This window comes from Grammomys surdaster, unplaced genomic scaffold (assembly GCF_004785775.1).
Source record: "Grammomys surdaster isolate TR1022 unplaced genomic scaffold, NIH_TR_1.0 120945, whole genome shotgun sequence".
In the NCBI taxonomy this organism is placed as follows: domain Eukaryota; kingdom Metazoa; phylum Chordata; class Mammalia; order Rodentia; family Muridae; genus Grammomys; species Grammomys surdaster.
The window spans coordinates 6005-26483 of record NW_021616788.1 but is presented as its reverse complement, the minus strand read 5'-3'; the positions used below and the strand labels follow the sequence as shown (position 1 = coordinate 26483).

Sequence of the window (20479 nt, the reverse complement as noted above, 5' to 3'; positions counted from 1 at the left end):
GATAGATAGATAGATAGATAGATAGATAGATAGATAGATAGATAGATAGATAGATAGATGATACACATATAGACCCATGACCCTGCCCTTCAGCTGGCCACCAGTTCATGGCATCTCATTAAGAACATCCTTCATCAAGAACAGCTTCCCAATAAACCAACCTTTAATATAAAAACAAAAAGATAGAGCAGTCCTATGCAGACAAATCTATATTTAGATTTCGACTGCACTGATTATAGTTTTTAATTTGAGATCAGTTTCCTAATTTTTTGATCTACGGTTTCCTCATGGACAACAGAACAAAACAGTTGTCATTGCAATATAAACATCAGCACTAATGACAGAGGTTAAAAATGATAACTTCTATTTTGTAATGTACAATATGAATTTTTTAAATAATTTCTATAAATTGGTACACCAATTCCTTTAGAACATTATAAATCATCTGAAAGCTATGTTTAATGGCATTTTAAGTAAAAATTGTGGTATAAAAATTTCAATTATGGATATTTGCTAGTTTATAGTACTTATTCTTGATAAATGTAGGGAAATGTTTCATTAATTGACTGATGCTGCTGTTATTTTTACAGATGACTGTATTCATAAAGCCAATGTTCCTAAGGGTTTGCTTCCATTCCTTGAACCCTCTTTCCCCACTACCTTCTCTCCATAGGAAGTCAAATAACCAAATCTCAATAGTTACACCTAGACAGGAAACCTCATGCAAAGGACAAGGGTTTACTTCATCTAATTAAACCTTAACACTGACTAGTTGAACAGTCATTCTATGTGTGCTTTCTTTCACTTAAATTAAAACCGTTCCCAGAGAACTGAGATTTAATGATTTTGTTAAATACTTTAATAAACTATGCCAGAACCATCCTTCCTGTGACCCGGCTTCAACCTTATCAATGCCTCCTGACAACCATCAGAAAGAATGAACCTGACCCATCCACTGGGTTACTAGGGAGGGGAAATGGATGACCCCGGGTGGTGGCCCTGACTGTCAATCATGTCTACAGTACAGAGAGGTGGAAAGCTGCCTGGAAGTACAAACATCTCTGGGCATCTCCTGGGAATTGGTCCCAGGAATATCCAAACCTTCCAGTGCTGAAAGCCCTTTAACAGAATGGTGCATGTTTGCAAGTAACCTACCCTCTTCCTCTTGTAACCTTTAGCTCAGTCTAGATTTCCATGCACTTAATAGAAATTAAATGCTATGGAAATGGTCAGTACTAATATTGTTTAGGTAATAATTCTATGAAAACAAAACAAAAATTCTACTTATGTTTGGTTTGGATGCATTTATGGTTTCAGAAGGGTCATACCATCAAATCTTATGTGACAGTGTGCTAACAATCCACAGCTCAGATCAATGATATGAAAAAAAAAACTTGCTGAATAAATGACAACACAGAAGCAAGTTTTGTTTACATCTGCTGCATCTGAATGACATTCAAACACAGCTAAAGTCACTGCACTTGTCAGAAATGGTGGGAAGGTAGTGACAACAAGAGTATAAGACAGGAACCAATCTTCGTGTTTACTGATCTGCACCTGGATGAGAAGCTTGTGCTCATTCTGAAGATACACTGAGCTGTGTGCTTTTTTGGGTGATGACCCACTTCAACAATGTCTTCCCTCACAATTTATAGTTGGAGCTGGAGAGGCTAGGGGCGCCTGAAATTAGTTTACTTCCGATGTCACATAGCTAATGACTGCCTGTATTTGTCAGCTTCATGGGATTTGAGGTTCTCTTTTGGCTTCTTCAAAAATCCAGTATGCATGTGCACTTAACACTCAAACGCAGACACACACACACAGACACACACCCAATGATGATGACAATAGATGATGATGATGATGAAGAAGATAGAAAGATAGATAGATAGATAGATAGATAGATAGATAGATAGATGATAGATAGCCAGTGAATAAATACATGCATAATAGAGAATAGAGAAAATTAATTGACAGAATAATTGTAGATATAAAGATAAAAGATGGATGATAAATACACAGATAGATTATTGACACATAGAAAGATAAAAGATAGGTAGATAGGTAGATGATAGATAGATAGATAGATAGATACTGACAGACAGATGGACAGATGAATAAATACATAGGTGACAGATAAGCAGAGAAATAGACCAATAATTAATCAATAGAGATAAGTAGATGATTGATAGATGATAGATACATGATTGACACATAGATAGATAAATGGCAGAATACATATATATATATATATATTATATATACATACATATATATACATATTATATATATAATATCATTTTTAAATGTAATAGTTGGGACTCAGCACTTAGGAGCACATCCTACTCAGCCATGATGACCAGAGTTTGGATCCCAGCACTAATGTAACAAGCCAGGGGATTCACATGTGCCTATGACCTGAGGTTAAAGTGTTAAAGGATGAAAGTAGAAGATTGCTAGGACTTGCTGATTCAGACCTAGATTGAGGGAGAGATCCTTCCTCAAAAGACTAGACATATTGATAGAGGAATACCCATGGCTCCCTCCTCTGGCCTCTGCTTCATGAACAGGTGGTGCACACAATTAGAAGTACATTCACATATATATATGAATATATATATACATGCACTCATACCTACATACATACTCACAAACAAGCATGTTTTAAAAGTTATACTTAGAGTTACTTTAAAATGGTATGCATCACCCTCTGCAAGCTACTTGCAGGATTCCCTGCTTCTGTTCTAACATCTGTAAGAAAAGTTTGACCACAAACCATGTCAGAGCATTCACTGAAACACATGTTACTTAATACCCCTAATCTTCCTCAAGCCCTGCATTGTATCCCTGCTGCAAAAAAATTAGATCAAAATCTACCATGTCCACACAAAATCCACACAGTCCTACCTGACCTGACCCTAACAGTCTTCCTGCTGCTCCATTCCTCAAGTGCTCCTCATTGACAAGAGACCCAAGTTGCCCCCTGACCCTGCTCCTCTTCAGGTTCTTTGAGCAAAACTCACCCTCTCTGGTAACACCACCTGTATCTCTCAGAGTCTCTGTTCACAGACAAAGGAAGATGCCCTGTTCCCAACTCCATCCACTTTCTAAAGTAGCACACTGCTTATTGTATTCACTACCCCCTTCTATCTGCTTCCATTTGTCTGTCATGCCCAGGTTAAAGTTCCATTGTCATGGTGATCTTACATGCCTCTAAGATACCACATCTCCAGTGTTCTCCAGAACACAGGAGACAAATAATTTACCATTGAGTTGAAGAATGAGTGAATGCATGGATCAAGGCAGATGTCATTTAATAAACATCAATTGTCATACATTTAGGAACCGTACATCCTAGTTGTCTCCAGAAGAGGAAAGCAATCTCAGGAAGACTTGAAACTCAAGCGCAATCACACATCTCTCTGACTTTGAAAGGACAGAGAAATACTGGTATCAGTCCCCCTCCCCACTGTCAGGACATGCACATATGTTCTATTTATGCTCTCAAAACATATGTGGAATCCTGCATAGCTATCTGGTAGTGAAAAGCCTGGAAGACGTCAATACATTCTCAAAACAATTTCGTAAGTTGTTTTTCTTCGGACAGGATCTCTTGTATTTCAGGGTGGTCTCAAGTTCTGTATGTAGCAAAAGGATGACCTTGACTTCTGTATTGTCCTGCTTCCACTTCCCAAGTTCTGGGATTACATGTGTGTGCCACTAGACCTGAGAAATACTCAAAAGTTTACATTAATTTTTATGTGCATATTTACAAAAATAGTGGCCTACACTTTCAACAAGATTCTGAAAAGATTTAGTGATATCTCCATCATTAAGTAGCTTTATGCCAGGAGTGTTTCAAAGACTTGGGACCTCCATACCTCTATATACTAGATTTCAGCCTCTCCTCTCACCATCTGTGTACCTGTGTAGATGAACATTCCCTGAATAAAATTACATCCTCTGTCTCAGGTCTCAGTTTATTTTCCAAATGCCTGACACTGGACAATCTATAAAAAACAGAGATTTATTTCTTATGGTTCTTGAGACTGGGGGTTTCCAAGTCATTGTAGATACATCTGGAAGGTCTTTCCTTCCATGCCACTCATGTTAAAAGAATGAGAGATGAAAAAATAAATCTGAGGAGGAGAGAGCTGAACTCACTTTGATAGCAAACCCACTCTTGTGACAGATACATTAATGCATTTGTGAGGCAGATCTCAGAAGTAAGGAGGTAAGAGGAGGAAAGAGTGATTGCTGGGATAATGTTTTTTACATTGTGTGAAGGTGTGACTCTGTATCTTAAATTGTTCATTCTATACCAGCAGAGAGCTAAACGCTGACAGGATTCTGGTATTGCCATTTCTATGGTTCATCACTGGGTTTTCTATTTTGTAAAAAATCATCCTTCTTCATCTGCCTAAAGGCAATCAAGAATTGGATCAGAAGTTGTCTTGATGATGGTTGCTTATAATAAGGAGCTGACAGATATTTATTCCTGCTAAGGCAGGAAATATTGGGCAGAACTTTCAGCCAGAAAGAATGAGACAGGGGAAGAAAGCAGAACAGGAGATTCAGAGAGTAGACACACAAAGGAACAGACATGGGATGTAGTGGAGAGAAAGATATAGAGGAGCTAGCCAGTGGTAGGCCATGAGCAAGATATCCCAGTTAGGTTAGATGAAATAGCTGAGAGACTATCCTAGCAAAAAGTCGAAGCTTTAAACTACATTAGAAGCCTCTGTGTCACTACTTATACAGAACACAGGTCCTAAGAAATGATGCCAAGATGATGGTGGTAAGACAAAGAAGAACAGGACAGAACAAAAGGAGTTGTGGAAGGATGCTTTGAAGGTACCACTCTAGGGACTGAAGATGTGTTCCATTGGCAGATTGCTTGTCTGGCATGCCTGAAGCCCTGAGTTTCCTTCTTGTACCCAATAACAGGATGTCATGTATGACCATACACAGCTTTAAAAACAGGTTTTAAAAACAATATTGAAATAATGCCACCCAGTGTAATAGTACTGTAATATATAATTTATTTATTTAAAAAAATTAAAGTGTTAATCTGAAACTATAGAATCTTCATGGTTTTTTAGTTCTAACATTGGCAATTGAGGCAACAGTTTGTCTTTGCTTCTCTACTACTAGCTAAGGTAATGATGTAATAAAGACCTCAATCTTTATATCAAACACATCATGATTAAAACCCACACAACCATCTTAGAACAACACAACTGCCTAGTGGAGTGGATCTAGCTTCTTGAGCCACCATGGAAGCCTCCAGAAAACATTCTAGAGGGCTTGTCAGCACCTTCAAGTTCATCAGCACGTGGGTATAAAGTTGAGCCAAACCTCATGGAGGTGACATGATCTCTAGCAGCTGTCTGAATCAGGCTCATGAAGAAAATGCTTGAGACAGCCAAGCTGATTTCTTCTGGTGTTCACCATTGGATATGACCACCAGTTGGCATCCAAAGCCACCTGTCTGGATCAGCTACCCTTTTTTTCTTTCCTGTTCTATGTGCTATGACTTGAAAATAGTTTAAGTGTCCTCTATGGGTTCACATGCTGGGGGCTCGGTCCCTACAATGGCTGTGTTGAGAGGTGGTTGAGCCTTCAAGTGCTGGAGCCTAATGAAAGACACTGGGTCTTCAGAGCAGATCCACAGAATACTTTAATACTGAACAAGCAGAGAGGATCCTTGGTGAATTGACTATTATAAAATAAGGCCATTCCACATGGTTAGCCTCTTCTGCATGTGACAGATTTTTTTCTTTCCTCTACCGTGTTGTGACTCATGAGAGGACTCCTCACCAGAGTCTGGGAAAAAATGAACTGCTTGATCTTAGACTGCCAAACTCCACAATTAGGAGATGGATGAGCCTTTGATTTATAAGGAACTTAGCCTCTGGACCTTTATGATAGCAACAGAGAACAGATAATGACACCCAGAGACTTGATCTTGCCTGTTTAGTTGAACCACTTCACTTCTTACCATTCTTGGCTTCAGTCAAGCTGTCTCATCCACATTACCAGAAAATTCAACACCTGCCTTGTCTGTGTTACATCATAACATCATGCTCCACTCTTAGCACCAATTGCTGCACAGGAATGACTTCTTTTCAATGCTCATCTTTATCCAAGGAAGTCTTTGTGGCTCTGGCAAGTCCTGCCCCTTATGTAAATCTGTATCAATTCTCAAGTGACCTTAAAATTCCTAATGCTTTGATTTTATCCAATATCACCAAGTGAACAAGTAACTTGACTAATAAATTTTTATAGTTTTATTCTGTATCTACAACCAGACTCTCAGGTCCTGTGGGCCGAGTAACACAGCTTAGCTCTCTGACATTGCCACACACTTAGATCATGGATTTGAACAATTGTTCAAAGCTCCCTGTAGAAGGTAGCAGTTTCCTTTCTCACTACATATTGCCTAGCTTCTTGAAACCTTGTTTGCTTATGACATTATGGATGTCCCTACAGAGAAAAGATGGAACATGTCAGGTAATCGTGACAGGGTACCCTCAGCTCTCACTCTGAGTCTGTGGGCAGCTAGAATGCTCGGGGAGGATTCCACTTTCTTCAGTGGTACAGCCCTTCATAAGTTGTCCATGTCCCAATAAATAGTCCCCACATCCATACGGATTGAAGCAACTATAGTTGCTTCCAAGTAGGAAGGGGCTTCAGAAGCAAAGATAGACATGAGAATGCAAAAGGAAGGAATTAGATGTTCAGAGACTATTTTCAAAAACATACAAAATTAAATGGGATGTTAACTTGACATTTGCAACATGTGGGTAGAACATTTTTAAAACAGTTGTGGCCAAGTGTGTCCCACATGCATCATTCCAGTGTATGAGATGTTAAGTCAAGTGGATCATTAGACTGGAAATAGTAGGGTGGTGACCTTGTCTCAGAAAACTAATTTTAAAAAGTGAATACACCATTGATCCAGGTAGGTGATCTATTAAAAACCAAGAGGTAGCAGGACATTGGGATTGTTGCCGCTGTTTCAGCTCTGTCAATAGGATGTGAGGGAATGAATGTTTATTAATTAGCAATGACCAAGTGATAATTAAACATGGAATCTCACTTGTGAGAACTAGTAAAGATGGTGCCAGAACCAGCTGCTTGGATGGCATGTAGTATTTATAACAGATTAGCCCTACCCACCTACCTACCTACCCACCTTACCTCCTGCCTTCCCTCTCCTCCCCTTTGTCCTGGAACACCTCAGGTTAATCTCTTTTGCTGGCCAAGAAACCTTGTTTGTTGATGCCTCTGATATTTTTCTTTCTCTTCTGGAACAGACAAGCCCCATGAAGTGAAAATATGCATGCTTATACCTCAATAACTATGCTTCTCATACTCCAAACACAGTGCGCCATACACTTCCAACACAGGAAGACTCGCTTGTCAATCTGAGCATGAGCCAACATCTATCACTAGTCAGAATCTCACCCTCCTATCAGCAACCTTTCTACCTGAACTTAAACCCTGAATGAGTCTCTCGCTCTTTCCTCTGAGTGACCTCCAAAAACAAAAGCAGGGGGAAGCCCACACTAAGGCCTCATATAGTTCTCACCTGAATAAAAGACTTGAGGAGGCCTCCTCTGTTCATCTGCAAGAGGTTTCCCAAGAAGGGCAGGGGATAGGGTCCTGGTGGAAGACTGCCATGGGTCTTTGGCTGGCCCCTGATCAAGAGTAGCAAGAAGCCTGTGAGGAGAGCAAGGAGGAGCAGGACACTGAGCTCCATGTTCCTGAACTAAACACTGTCCTCTTCACTGCACACTCCAGAAGAAACTTTTATGCTGAACCTGCCTCTCCATTCACTTATGCAACTTCAGCTGTTCCCACGCCCTGTCATTGTCCAGGTGTGTGAGCATCATACTTCCTGTTTGGACTGCTGGTGACCTGCTCACTCCCTATTCTATTACCCCTATACTGTGGTTGGCAAGGACACCTTGAAATAGATACACAGGACAAAAGGACACTGGGAGTGGTGCCTCATTGTTTCTGGGGGTGGGTGTGTGCTTGTCAGCTCAGCTTTGTCTGTTTCCTTACTCAGGCACGCACCTGTGTGTGTACTGCATATGTGAGTGATATTTCTAATGTGAATGTGCACGTGTGTCCTTCTGTGTTCCTCTAGATACATTTGAATGTGCACATGTGACTACTTTTTCAAGACAATGTTTCTCTATGTAGCCAAACTTGCTCTATAGACTAGTCTGGCCTCAAACTCAGAGAACATCCTGCCTTTGCTTTCTGAATGTTGTGATTAAATGTGTATGTGTGTGTATATTCTTCCACTGTCAAGCTACTCTGTATATTCTTAGTTTCATGTGGTACTTGAGTGACAGGGATAGAGTTGCATGTTACTGTGTGAGTCTCAGTGTGTTTGTACAAACCCCAAGCCTAGTACAGATGTGATAGATCCAGAGTCCACATTTTACTCTCTAGCCTGTGACAGCCACAGATGAGCTATAGTGGTTTGAATAGGTATGTCCTCCATAGATTCATGTCATTGAATGGTTGACCCACAAGCACTGGCACTATTAGGAGATGCGGCCTTATTACAGAAAGTGTGGCCTTGTTAGAGGAAACGTGTCACTATAGAGGTGGGGTTTGAAGCATATACGCTCAAACTACACCTAGTATAGAAGCCAGGCCCTTCTTTTGCCTTTAAATCAACACATAGAACTCTAGCTCCTTCCTTAGCACCAAATCTTCCTGAACTCTATCATTTGTCCTACCACGGTGATAATGGACCAAACCTCTGAAACTGTAAGCCAGACACAATGAAATGTTTTCTTTATAAGAGTTGCCTTGGTTGTAGTGATTCTTCACAGCGGTGGAAACCTTAACCAAGAAAAGAGGAACTGAAAAAGTGAGAGAGGGGACAGATACCTGCATGGTGAGGTACAGTCAGGTGGACAGAGAGGCTTCAGCCTGGCAAAGGAGCAGTTGGAGACTCTAGATCTCTGATTACTGTGACTGGTAATCACTTCCTCCTGGCTGTCTACAGGGACATGAAGCTCCCTGACCTTCCTCTTGCTATCTCTCTTTTCAGACTATGTTTCTGTTCCCTCCTATAGACTCTGAGCTACAGGATGGAGAGTCTGTCTTAGTTTGTTTTCTGAAGTCTGAAGCAGAATACAAGAGACTGAGTGATTATGATGAGGCGACATTTTAGAAGTAGAACACATCACCAGGACCTGGTAAGGCCTTTGCGCTGTACTATAACATGTCACAGGGGCAAGCAAGTGTGCCTAAGGCTGGGAGAGTTAAAAAGAAGCCTGAATATGCTCTTACAAGACACACTCCTATGGTAATGACAGCAATCCGTTCACAAACACCATGGCTAGAATGTGAAATATTTCCCATGACTCTACGTGTTTGAACTCTTGATCTCTAACCAGTAGTGTTCTTAGAATGTTCTGTGCCCTTTAACATGGAATACTTAGCAGAAAGAAGTATGTTCATTGAGGGACTTTCTATCTCCATCCTCTTCTCTCTCCTTCCTATATGCCTTACACTCCCAGAGCAAACATAGTGCCCACCTGCATGCCTTTTTGCCATGAATCTGACCATAAGTAAGTCCTTCACACTTGCTTCTAAGCAGATTATTTAGCCATAGTGATGAACAAATTAACTAAAGCAGAAAATCAGTACCAGGCATAGGGTTGTTATGTGGTTGGCTTAAAATCCAGGGTGGTTTTGGCTCCAGCATTGACATGGGGGATTATGACTGACCACAAATAAGAAGGGGAAAAAAGGCATGTGCAAGGGAAAGATCAAGCCAGGCTATAACTGTAAGCACAATCTATGTAATTTGCTACCCCCAGCCCCCTCTTAAACACAACTGCCAAAAATATCACTGTCAGTCCGCATCTGCATGGCCTCTTGGGGAGGCAGAACTTGGGCAGTTAAACTGCGAGTATCCCATGCCTCCACGAGGATCCCATGCCTCCACGAGGGCAGGTGCCAGGCTGTAGGGAAGCACCAAGACATGGCTCCGGGTAGTAAAGACAGTCAGGGATATGGGAAAGCCAGAACTGGTTTGAGGCTCCCCAGGGCTGTGACAAGGCCAGGGCCATGGGGTTCTCAGACTCTTGGACATCTGCATGCCACTGAGAGTCACAGAAGAGCAGGGAATGGAGTCAGGAGCTCGTGGGCTCGAGACAACACCTAGTCTGGTCCAGGGGAAAGAGGAGCTCTGGTCTGTCCCAGGGGCAACTGTCCTTACCTCGGAAGTAGGCTTGGTGGCAGTTGCGGCTGGGAGTACAGAGAGGCCTTTGAAGGGAGAATTAAGTTGTAGCTCTTTAGCTGATTGCCTTGTCCATTGCTCCCCATGATGGATCCTGATGAGAGAGACAATCCATGTTTCTAAACAGTTTATTGGTTGTTCGTAGTGGAAAATGGATGCATGATGTACCATCCCCATTTCTCAGGGTAGACTTCAGATTAAATACCTTTTACAGGGAAGAACGTCTGGGAAGGGAAGCTTATTGGTTAAGTCCTCTGAGCTTCTAGATACCTCGTTATCATGGAGAACTCTGTTTTGGGTCTACATGACCATAGGACACATTTCTTTATGTGAGGAGAGTGGCACATGTTCCAGGCCAGGAGTCTGGAAAGGGGCAGAGAGTCACCTAAGTCTCAGGTGTGTGCCCACCGAGTCTCTAGGTCTCAACCTGCTCTATTTTACCAAACTTCCTGGGATGGTTTTACCATCTAACATATCATCACCAAGACCATCTGTTCAAACAAGTAAACTGGTAAGAAACATCCCACAACCAAATCACAATATAAAGATAAAATCAGAATGACCTAATCACATTTTAAACATCTCACTTCTTATTTCATTGCTTTATTAAGTGAACTGTGTTATTTTAAAAACTCGGAAATTGATTAGGCCCAAGGTCTATACATCTCAGTGAACATCTATTCAGTCAAAAAAGCCACTGTGAACCGGTACAGCTTTGTGCTGTTGTTTGTTTTGCTTTTTTGTTTTGTTTTGATTTGATGTGTATAGGTGTTTCATCTTAACATATAGATGTTCACCATGTGCATGTCTGGTGCCCAAGAGGTCAGGAGAGGCCACTGTATGCCTGGAAATTAGAGTTACATATGGGTTTGAGCCATGATGTAGGTGCTGAGAACTGAATCCAGGTCCTCTGAAAGAACAGCAAGTGTTCTTAACTGCTGAACAACCTTCCCAACTGACATATCATTCCCTAATTCAGTTATAGTGCAAGGCTTCCTAGGCTCCAAGTGAGCCAGGATTTATTCATTCTGGAGTAGAGGGAAGCAGAGGCTTTGGGTTCAAGTCCAGCTCTTCCACCTGCCTCTATTCCATTTACGTTTCAGCATGAACTTTAGAGGGAATATTCAGCAATTAGCACTCTGGCCTGATTTCTCCCCTAAAAGTAACTATGCCCTATTCTCAAAGAAAAGATATTTAATGTATCCTAATACCCCAAACTTTTAATTTCAAAAAGTGTTTCCCATAGATCACCATGTAATTTATCAATTTTGTGGGCATCATTCCATTGTGAACTACATACTGTTGAGGTTTTGTCTTACTGTTTATTGTAATCTAAGTGCTGGCCTCTAAGATTTGGAATCTGCACATAGCCTTGGGGACCCTGCCCCTAGTTAATTCTGATTGGTAAATAAAGATGCCAGCAGCTGACACCTGGGGAGAAGAGACATAAGTGTGGGTGGGGGTAGGCTTCCCAGGCTAGAGATCCAGAGGAAGGAGAAGGGGAAAGAAGACACCATGGGAGAGGAAGAAAGTGCAGGAGGGAGACGGAGAACTGCAATAAGAACTGCAATAAGATAGCTGAGCCATAAAAATGTGGCCATGTGGGCTGACCATTTGGAGTTAAGAGCAGCCCAGACAGAACATAAAAATTAGTCAGTAGTAACGCAGAGTTATCAATAGGAAAATAGATTCTAACAACATGGAGGTTAGGGAATTACCCAGCTATTGTTTTGCCTAAGACATATTTTAAAATAGAAGGTTGTGTGTAACTTTTATCTGGAACATAAATGGTCAAAGGTGGGAAGTAACCCCACAGCAAGATTCATTAAATCTATATTACAACATACTGGTATAAATCATACTGACCAGGGTCATCTTGGATCTTCCTTATTTATGACATAAATTGTATCTTATCTGAACATTTGACAAGAAAAGTGGTGACAAAAAATGAACCTGGAAGGATATGAGTCCTCTGTAGAGAAGAGAGGAAGATGGAGAGGGAAATGAATAAGGGCCAGCCAGTTTGACAACACTCACCTCTACAGAGTTATGTAGACATTATAGAACACAACTGGTTAGAGATGGGCTCAGTTGATGGAATATATTCCTAGCATACATGAAGACTCATATTTACCTTCAACACTGAGTAAAGTGAGTGTGATAATGAACACTTATAATCTCAGGACCCTGAGGGTGGAGCTGCAACCTAAGGTCATTCTTGACTGGATACGGTTTACAGTTACAGTGATCTTCCCAAAGTATTTTCAACACAAGGCATATCAGTTATCTAAGACCCCAAAACATCAACATCATGTACTCCTCACATGGATCGGCATCATGGTGCCCCAGTGGTCAAGGATCACCCAATGTATATGATTATCCTGATAGACAAGCAGGTCAAAAGCAACCTAAAATTTCAATGGACTTCCTTCTTTCATTCTTTTCTTGCTGTGACGACCTCAGCACAAGGTAGCCAAAAAAGACTGAATACACCTGGTCCTTCTGCATCCTGTGTTGGTGCTGAGAGTAAAATCATGAACCATTTTTGCCATACTATACAATGCTAGGGACTAAACTCAGGGCTTTGTGTACACTAGGCAAGCCAACATTCCATCAACTCAGCTAAATCCTAGCAGCCATATTTTTTTTAGTTTGGTTTGGTTTGGCTTGGTTTGGTTTGGTTTGGTTTGGTTGTTTGGTTTGGTTTGGTTTGCACTGCTTTGCTTTGCTTTGCTTTGCTTTGCTTTGCTTTGCTTTGCTTTGCTTCGCTTCGCTTTGCTTTGCTTTGCTTTTAGGGAAACATATGACTATGTATCCCGGGCTGAACGTGAACTCCTATTTCTCCTGCCTCCACATCCCAGCACTTGGATTACACACGTGTGCCAACATGTGTCAATGATATTTTGAAGGTTGCTCTGCCACCCAGGCTCACTCTGATCTTTCCTTTCAATATCAAAAATTAGAGGCTGATGCCAGGAGCTCTGGGAATGAGGTTGGTAGTGATCACAGGTTGTTTGTGTTCCACTTCTGTTTGAAATCTGGTGTGTATTTTCAAAGTAATAATATATCTCATCTTTGATGTGTATAGAAGATCATTCACATACCTCTGATGCTTAAATTATATCATAAAATTTGATGTTTGAATTTTATTATCCATAGCACATTTTAAATTAGTTTATTTGTCTGTTTGATTTAGACAAGTTCTAACTATGCATACCAGACTCACCTTGAACACACAATGCTATTCTCTCAGGTTCCTAGTACTGGAATTACACATGCATGCCACCATGTCTGGCATCTTACAGGTGTTTAATTTCGTGTTTGGAAAGCAGCTATCATATTACACAATGTAGTTCTAATCCACTGTGTGTCCTTAGTTAACTCTCTTACTCCCACCCCCATACTTTCTTGTGACCAAGACAACTCAGTCAGTAAACAGATTTTCCAGGGAGTGGGCAAGGATTAAACAGAAAAAAGACAATTAGACAACACTGTAGCATGACCTCAGCCAGTTCTGAGGCTGAAGTGGGTTTATTTTTTCCAGCCTGCTTTTATATGACTTTAAGTACATGCAAAATAATAAGATCAGTTCTGGGTCAAGGAACAAGCAAGGCAATAAACAAATGCCGTAAACACCATTTCTAGGAGCTAATCAGGATGACCAAGACAAAAGGAATGCCACACACTCCTCAGCTGAACCCTCTCTAAGCTTTGCATTAACTCAAATGCAAATATTCTTAATCTGAGTCTATTTTCTGAGTCCTAGCCCAAAGTCTGATTCCCACCTGAGCTTACTTCTTTAGCCTGACCCAATATCTAATTCCTGTCAAGTTTCTAGAATCTCAACCTCAAAAACTCTCCACATCTCCCCCTTTTTATTTCATAAACAAGACTACATCTGTCTTAGGTTGTTCTGACAAGAAAGCCTTCCTTACCCATCATGGAATATGCAATATCAAAAACAATGCATTTCTGTCTTAGGTTGATAAGGCTCTGTTCAGAAACTTATCCGTCTCTGATTGCCAACCTATTAAATTAATAACTCTCTCTGGGGGTGCATTTTTAGTTTCAGGCCATGTATTTGAGCCACCAACATGTTGATGTCGTTAAGGCAAGTTATATCACAATAAGCAGGAATAAAAGTATTCCTAGGACAAGAAAGGCTAGCATGATCAAGCTATTTATGCCATTCTTGAAGCTTGACCAAGATGGAAATACTGACCTTAAGCCATAAATAATTTTATCAGCAATATCTGCAACACTAAAGCTCAATGAAGCAGCATTCTTTAAATGTATAATCTCAGTACACAAAGTTAAAATATCCAGAGAGGTGTTAGAATTATACCAAATACCCTGCAAGAGTCTTTGAACTTTTCCCCAGTTATAGTGACTACCATTGTAAATTTAAGAAGTAACACAAATCCATTGGTTTTTATCCTGGTACTGAAGATGGTTTCTTACTCTTAAACTCTGAACCTCCTCTCCAATAATTTGAATAGTATAATGAAGAGCATTAATTTGTTGTTCCAAATGCCTATTTAAATCCTCTTGAACACACAGAGCATTAGTAACATATTTTTTGCTAAATGATTAACAAAAGTAGCTGTCTTAAGTTCTTGTGTCAAAGCAATTTCAGAAGCAGTGCAGCTAACTACTAATGTAATTAAAGCAACTGTACCATCAATAGTCAAGCTCACTACCCTCTTGCTTTTGCTTAAAGCTTGACCCGCTTCTTCCAATATCTACGAGCTCTTTACAGAATACCAAGGTCCTGTAAAACTTACAGGCAATAAAACAAAAGCTAGTTGATAGGGCACCATAACAGACATCCCAGTTTTCAACACACTAACACAATTATAAAGTGTAAAATCAGTACAACTTACATTAAATACTGTAGAAGAAACAAAAGTAATTTTAACATGGCCAATTAATAAAAGATTAGGAGCCTTAACACATGCACTAACACTTGTTTGAAATCCAGATCCTGTCCCAAATTTATCTCTTGTTAACATAATATCATAGACAACGGCAGCTAACTTCCAAATATGTCTCTGAAAATGTTCAGAACCAGTCTTCCAAATGAAGACTGTTATTCCCAATATTGAATTGACTTCTAGAACAGTCCATGATTGAGTCAGAATAACTGGTCCCATTAAAGGAAAGAGAAGGGTCATTATAACCTCTCTATTTAATTAATTTTTTGAAGGTAGTTTCCACATTCTCCATGTTCTCTGTCCCACAAAGTCTACAAGCTTGAAGCAAGGCAGTTTGTCCAATGGTCAGCATCATTCTTTGTCCCAGCACCAGTATGTCTTACCAATCACTCTGGCACTCAGGACCCACCAGGCACCCAAACCCCGCCCCTGCGGAATTCCACTTCTCTTATGCCCCTCTCTTGGTCCTTGTGGCTGGGGCAGACACATAGCTGGTCTGCTCCCATGGAGACACCATATCCTGAGACATCCTAGAGGAGTCACTCTACTCAGAGCAGAGGGAGCTCAGAATCACAAGATCACAGAATCACAGAGACATCTGGACCCTGAGGAGTTCTGACACAAGCAAGATAATGGGAAAGACAGGCTCCAGTCAGAGACAGTGAGTACAGGTAACACTAGAGTTAACCAGATGGCAAAAGGCAAATGCAGGAACTTAAGCAACAGAAACCAAAGTTATTTGGCATCATCAGAACCCAGTTTTCCCATCATAGCAAATCCTGGACACCCCAACACACCGGAAAAGCAGGATTTAGAACTAAAATCACTTCCCATGCTGATGATAGAGGATTTTAAGAAGGACATAAACAACTCTCTTTAAAAAGTACAGGAGAACACAAGTAAACAGCTAGAAGCCCTTAAAAAGGAAACACAAAAATCCCTTAAAGAATGGCAAGAGAACACAAATGAACAGGTGAAGGAATTAAACAAAACCATCCAAGATCTAAAAATGGAAGTAGAAACAATAAAGAAATCTCAAGGGGAGACTACTCTGGAGATAGAAAACCTAGGAAAGAGATCAGGAGTCATAGACGCAAGCATCACCAACAGAATACAAGAGATAGAAGAGAGAATCTCATGTGTAGAAGGTACCATGGAAAACATTGACACAACTGTCAAAGAAAATGCAAAATGCAAAAAGTTCCTAACCCAAAACATCCAGGAAATCCAGGACACAATGAGAAGGCCAAACCTAAGAATAATAGGTATACATGAGGGTGAAGATTCCCAACTTAAAGGGCTAGTAAATATCTTCAACAAAATTAAAGAGGAAAACTTCCCTAACCTAAGGAAAGAGATGTCCATGAATATACAAGAAGCTTACAGAACTCCAAATAGATTAGACCAGAAAAGAAATACCTCCCATCACATAATAATCAAAACATCAAATGTACAAAACAAAGAAAAAATACTAAAAGCGGTAAAGGAAAAAGGTAAAGTAACATAGAAAGGCAGATCTATAAGAATTACACCAGACTTCTCATCAGAGACTATAAAAGCCAGGAGATTCTGGACTGACATCATACAGACACTAAGAGAACACAAATGCCAGCCCAGACTACTATACCCAGCAAAACTCTCAATCACTATAGATGGAGAAACCGAGATATTCCTTGACAAAACCAAATTTACACAATATCTTTCCACAAATCCAGCACTACAAAGGTTAATTGATGGAAAACTCCAACACAAGGAGGGAAACTAAAACCTAGGAAAAGCAAGGAAGTAATCTTTCAACAACTCCAAAAGAAGATAGTTACACAAACATAATTCCAACTCTAATACAAAAAATAACAGAAAGCCACAGTCATTTTTCCTTAATATCTCTTAATATTAATGGACTCAATTCTCCAATAAAAAGACACAAACTATCAGACTGGGTACATAAACGGGACCCAGAATTTTGCTGCATACAGGAAACGCACCTCAGTGAAAAAGACAAACACTACCTCAGAGTAAAAGGCTGGAATACAATCTTCCAAGCAAATGGTCCCAAGAAACAAGCTGGAGTAGTCATTCTAATATAAAATAAAATCTACTTTAAACCAAAGTAATCAAAAAAGATAAGGAAGGACACTTCATACTCATCAAAGGAAAAATCTACCAAGGTGAACTCTCAATTCTGAACATCTATGCTCCAAATGCAAGGGTACCCACATTCATAAAAGAAACTTTACTAAAGCTCAAAGCACACATTGCACCTCACACAATAATAGTGGGGGATTTCAACACCCCACTCTCAGCAATGGACAGATCATGGAAACAGAAACTGAACAGAGACACAATGAAACTAACAGAAGTTATGAACCAAATGGATTTAACTGATATCTATAGAATATTTCATCCTAAAACAAAAGAATATACCATTTTCTCAGCACCTCATGGTACCTTCTCCAAAATAGACCATATAATTGGTCACAAATCAGGCCTCAACAAATACAAGGAGATTGAAATAATCCCTTGCATCCTATCAGATCAACATGGACTAAGGCTGGTCTTTAATAATGACAAAAACAATGGAAAGCCCAAATGCATGTGGAAACTGAACAATGCTCTACTCAATGATTACTTGTACAAGGAAGAAGTAAAGAAAGAATTAAAGACTTTTTAGAATTTAATGAAAATGAGGACACAACATACCAAAATTGTGGGACTCCATGAAAGCAGTGCTAAGAGGAAAATTCATAGCTCTAAGTGCCTACAAAAAGAAACTGGAGAGAGCACACACTAACAACTTGACTGCACACCTGAAAGCTTTAGAACAAAAAGAAGTATATACACCCAAGAGGAGTATACAGCAGGAAATAATCAAACTCAGGGCTGAAATCAACCATGTAGAAACAGAAAGAACTATACAAAATATCAACAAAACCAGGAGCTGGTTCTTTGAGAAAATCAACAAGATAGATAAACCGTTAGCCAGATTAACCAGAGGGCACAGAGACAGTATCCAAATTAATAAAATCACAACTGAAAAGGGAGAGATAACAACAGAAACTGAGGAAATTTTTAAAAAATCATCAAATCCTACTACAACTGAATTTATAGTCACCTTCATTTTGATCATTTTAAAACAATTAATATTATTATTCATTGCGATATTATTTCTCTGTGTAACCTGGACTGACCTGGATTTGTTCTGTAGATTAGACTGACCTTGACCTCACAAGGAATCTTTCTGTCCCTGCCTTGGTCTCTCAAGTATTGAGATCAAAGGCATGAGTTTAATTATTTGGTATCTATGTAACCTTGAAAATATTTATTTAAATTTTTATTTCTTTCTCCCTCCTTTGGATATTATTATCTATGTAGATGTATTTGTCTTACCCTTTTCTCTCTTAATTTAATATCCTTTTCTGTATTCAACTTATTTCAAATTCCCTTCTATTTGGTGTATAAGCATATTCCCAAATAGCATTGCATCTGCTTAGAAGTTTTTGCCTTGGATTTATATGCCATGCACTAGGGTGAGCTGTAACCAGTTCACCCATGGGAGCCCACATTTAAAGAGACTAGTTGTTCAGAGTAGTATTGATACCATACTTCACTGGAGGTAGCAAGTCCCCAATCTATACCTTTTTAAATTGGACCACTGTCTGTCTGTGTGCCCACTTAGACAGTATGATGGCATATTACATTTAGACTTCAGTTGGCAATAATCTCTTATCTTTTAAAATCTAAAACAATATCATACTGTCTCTGTGACATATGTATTTATTGGATTGATTTATCTCCTTTGACTAAACACATTTGTATCCTATATTCCCAAACTGATAAATAAAGTGCAATATAGTTAATACACTTAACAGTATTATTCTTTATTCTTTTGTCCAGTTGTCTCTGGATTCCTTACACTGACTAGCAGAATATATCTTTCCTGGGTAAAACCACTTTTTGGCAACAGAAACAGCATTATCTTTCTATTTGAAATTACAAACATACATTATGTGGATAACTAAACCTATATTTGTCTTTCTCTTTATAAAAATTTAATATGGATGTGTATTTATTTTTAAAATTAGTAAGTATACTTCTACTTACTATTAAGCAAAAAAAAAAGCTTAAAGAGTATCTTTAAGGGAAAAATTATCATTTTGAATTTTAGACTGTCATTTGCAGGTAGCTGTACCTATCAACAGAGAGTTTCACCCTGACTTTATTGGGTAAACTAGGCTGGTCTAGAATTCATAGAGATCTGCCTGTCTCTTTCTCATGAGTCTGTTGTGTTTTAGCTCGGAGGCTGTATTGTCCCTTTGTATACAGGGAAAGGCATTTAAGCCTTCCACCTGACTTTGGCCATAATAGTCAACCTAGGGCTGCATTTCCACATGCCATGAGCACTGAGTGTTAATTTCCATAGGACAGGATTGGGTGGACCTGCTATATCAAGCTTGGGAGAACCTGGAGTGGCTTATCCTACAGCTGTAGTCTCCTCATAGGTTCCTCCCCCTCAGATGCTCTGCCCCTCAATTTCTGTGTTCTGCTTTTAAATTTAGTAGGGGCGTCTTTTAAAAAGCCACTTTCTGTGCTACCACTCTGTAGACTCCTTTGCAGCCACTAGTCTTGTGCTGTTCCAGGAAGTTTCATCATTCTTTTTTTTTTTAAGAGACCAGACTTCTTGTCCAGCTAGCCTGACTTTTCTCTACTTTTTACCCAGGCCTTTTAAGGCTGTAAGCTTGGGTTCTAATTGCCCCATGTTGGTCATCATTTTATAAGTTAAGTATGGATCTTCCTCCCAGCCCCATGACCTCAAAAATAAGACTCAGACTCAAAATATATTTACATATACCTTGATCATATAAATAGGCTGTACTCTGACTAGATCAAAACTTCAATAACCCAACTACTAACCTACATTCTGTCATATAGCTGATTGTTCCCATGCTCAAATTCCATGCTTCTGTCTCCTCACATCTCCCCAGGTAAACTCTCCCATGCCTGGCTCTATCTCAGAAGTTTTTCTCCTCCCAGATGTTCCACCTTCTATATCTTGCCTATGCCATAAGCTTGATAGTCTCTCTACAGTCAATAACGTGTGTGTGTGTGTGTGTGTGTGTGTGTGTGTGTTATATCAGTTGGATTAATAAACTAATGAGTTTTATTTGATCATGTGGGCTGTTTATCATTTATTTGTTGGTTAATTCATATGTGAATCTCTTCATTCCTCAATCGTCCCAACTGGCCTTTGAATTCACCCTTCATGTGTCCA

The 20479-nt window shown here is 39.7% G+C and overlaps 1 protein-coding gene across 1 annotated transcript in view; it reads right to left on the bottom strand.

Moving 5' to 3' along the window:
* Positions 1-7766, bottom strand: part of LOC114636001 (cytochrome P450 2B1-like) — a 17447-nt gene extending 9681 nt beyond the window's left edge. The window contains exon 1 of the mRNA XM_028784320.1: positions 7595-7766. Coding sequence (XP_028640153.1) covers positions 7595-7765 — 171 coding nt within the window. The 5' untranslated portion in view covers position 7766. The remainder of the gene's footprint in view (positions 1-7594) is intronic.
* Between the last annotated feature and the right edge of the window lie 12713 nt (positions 7767-20479).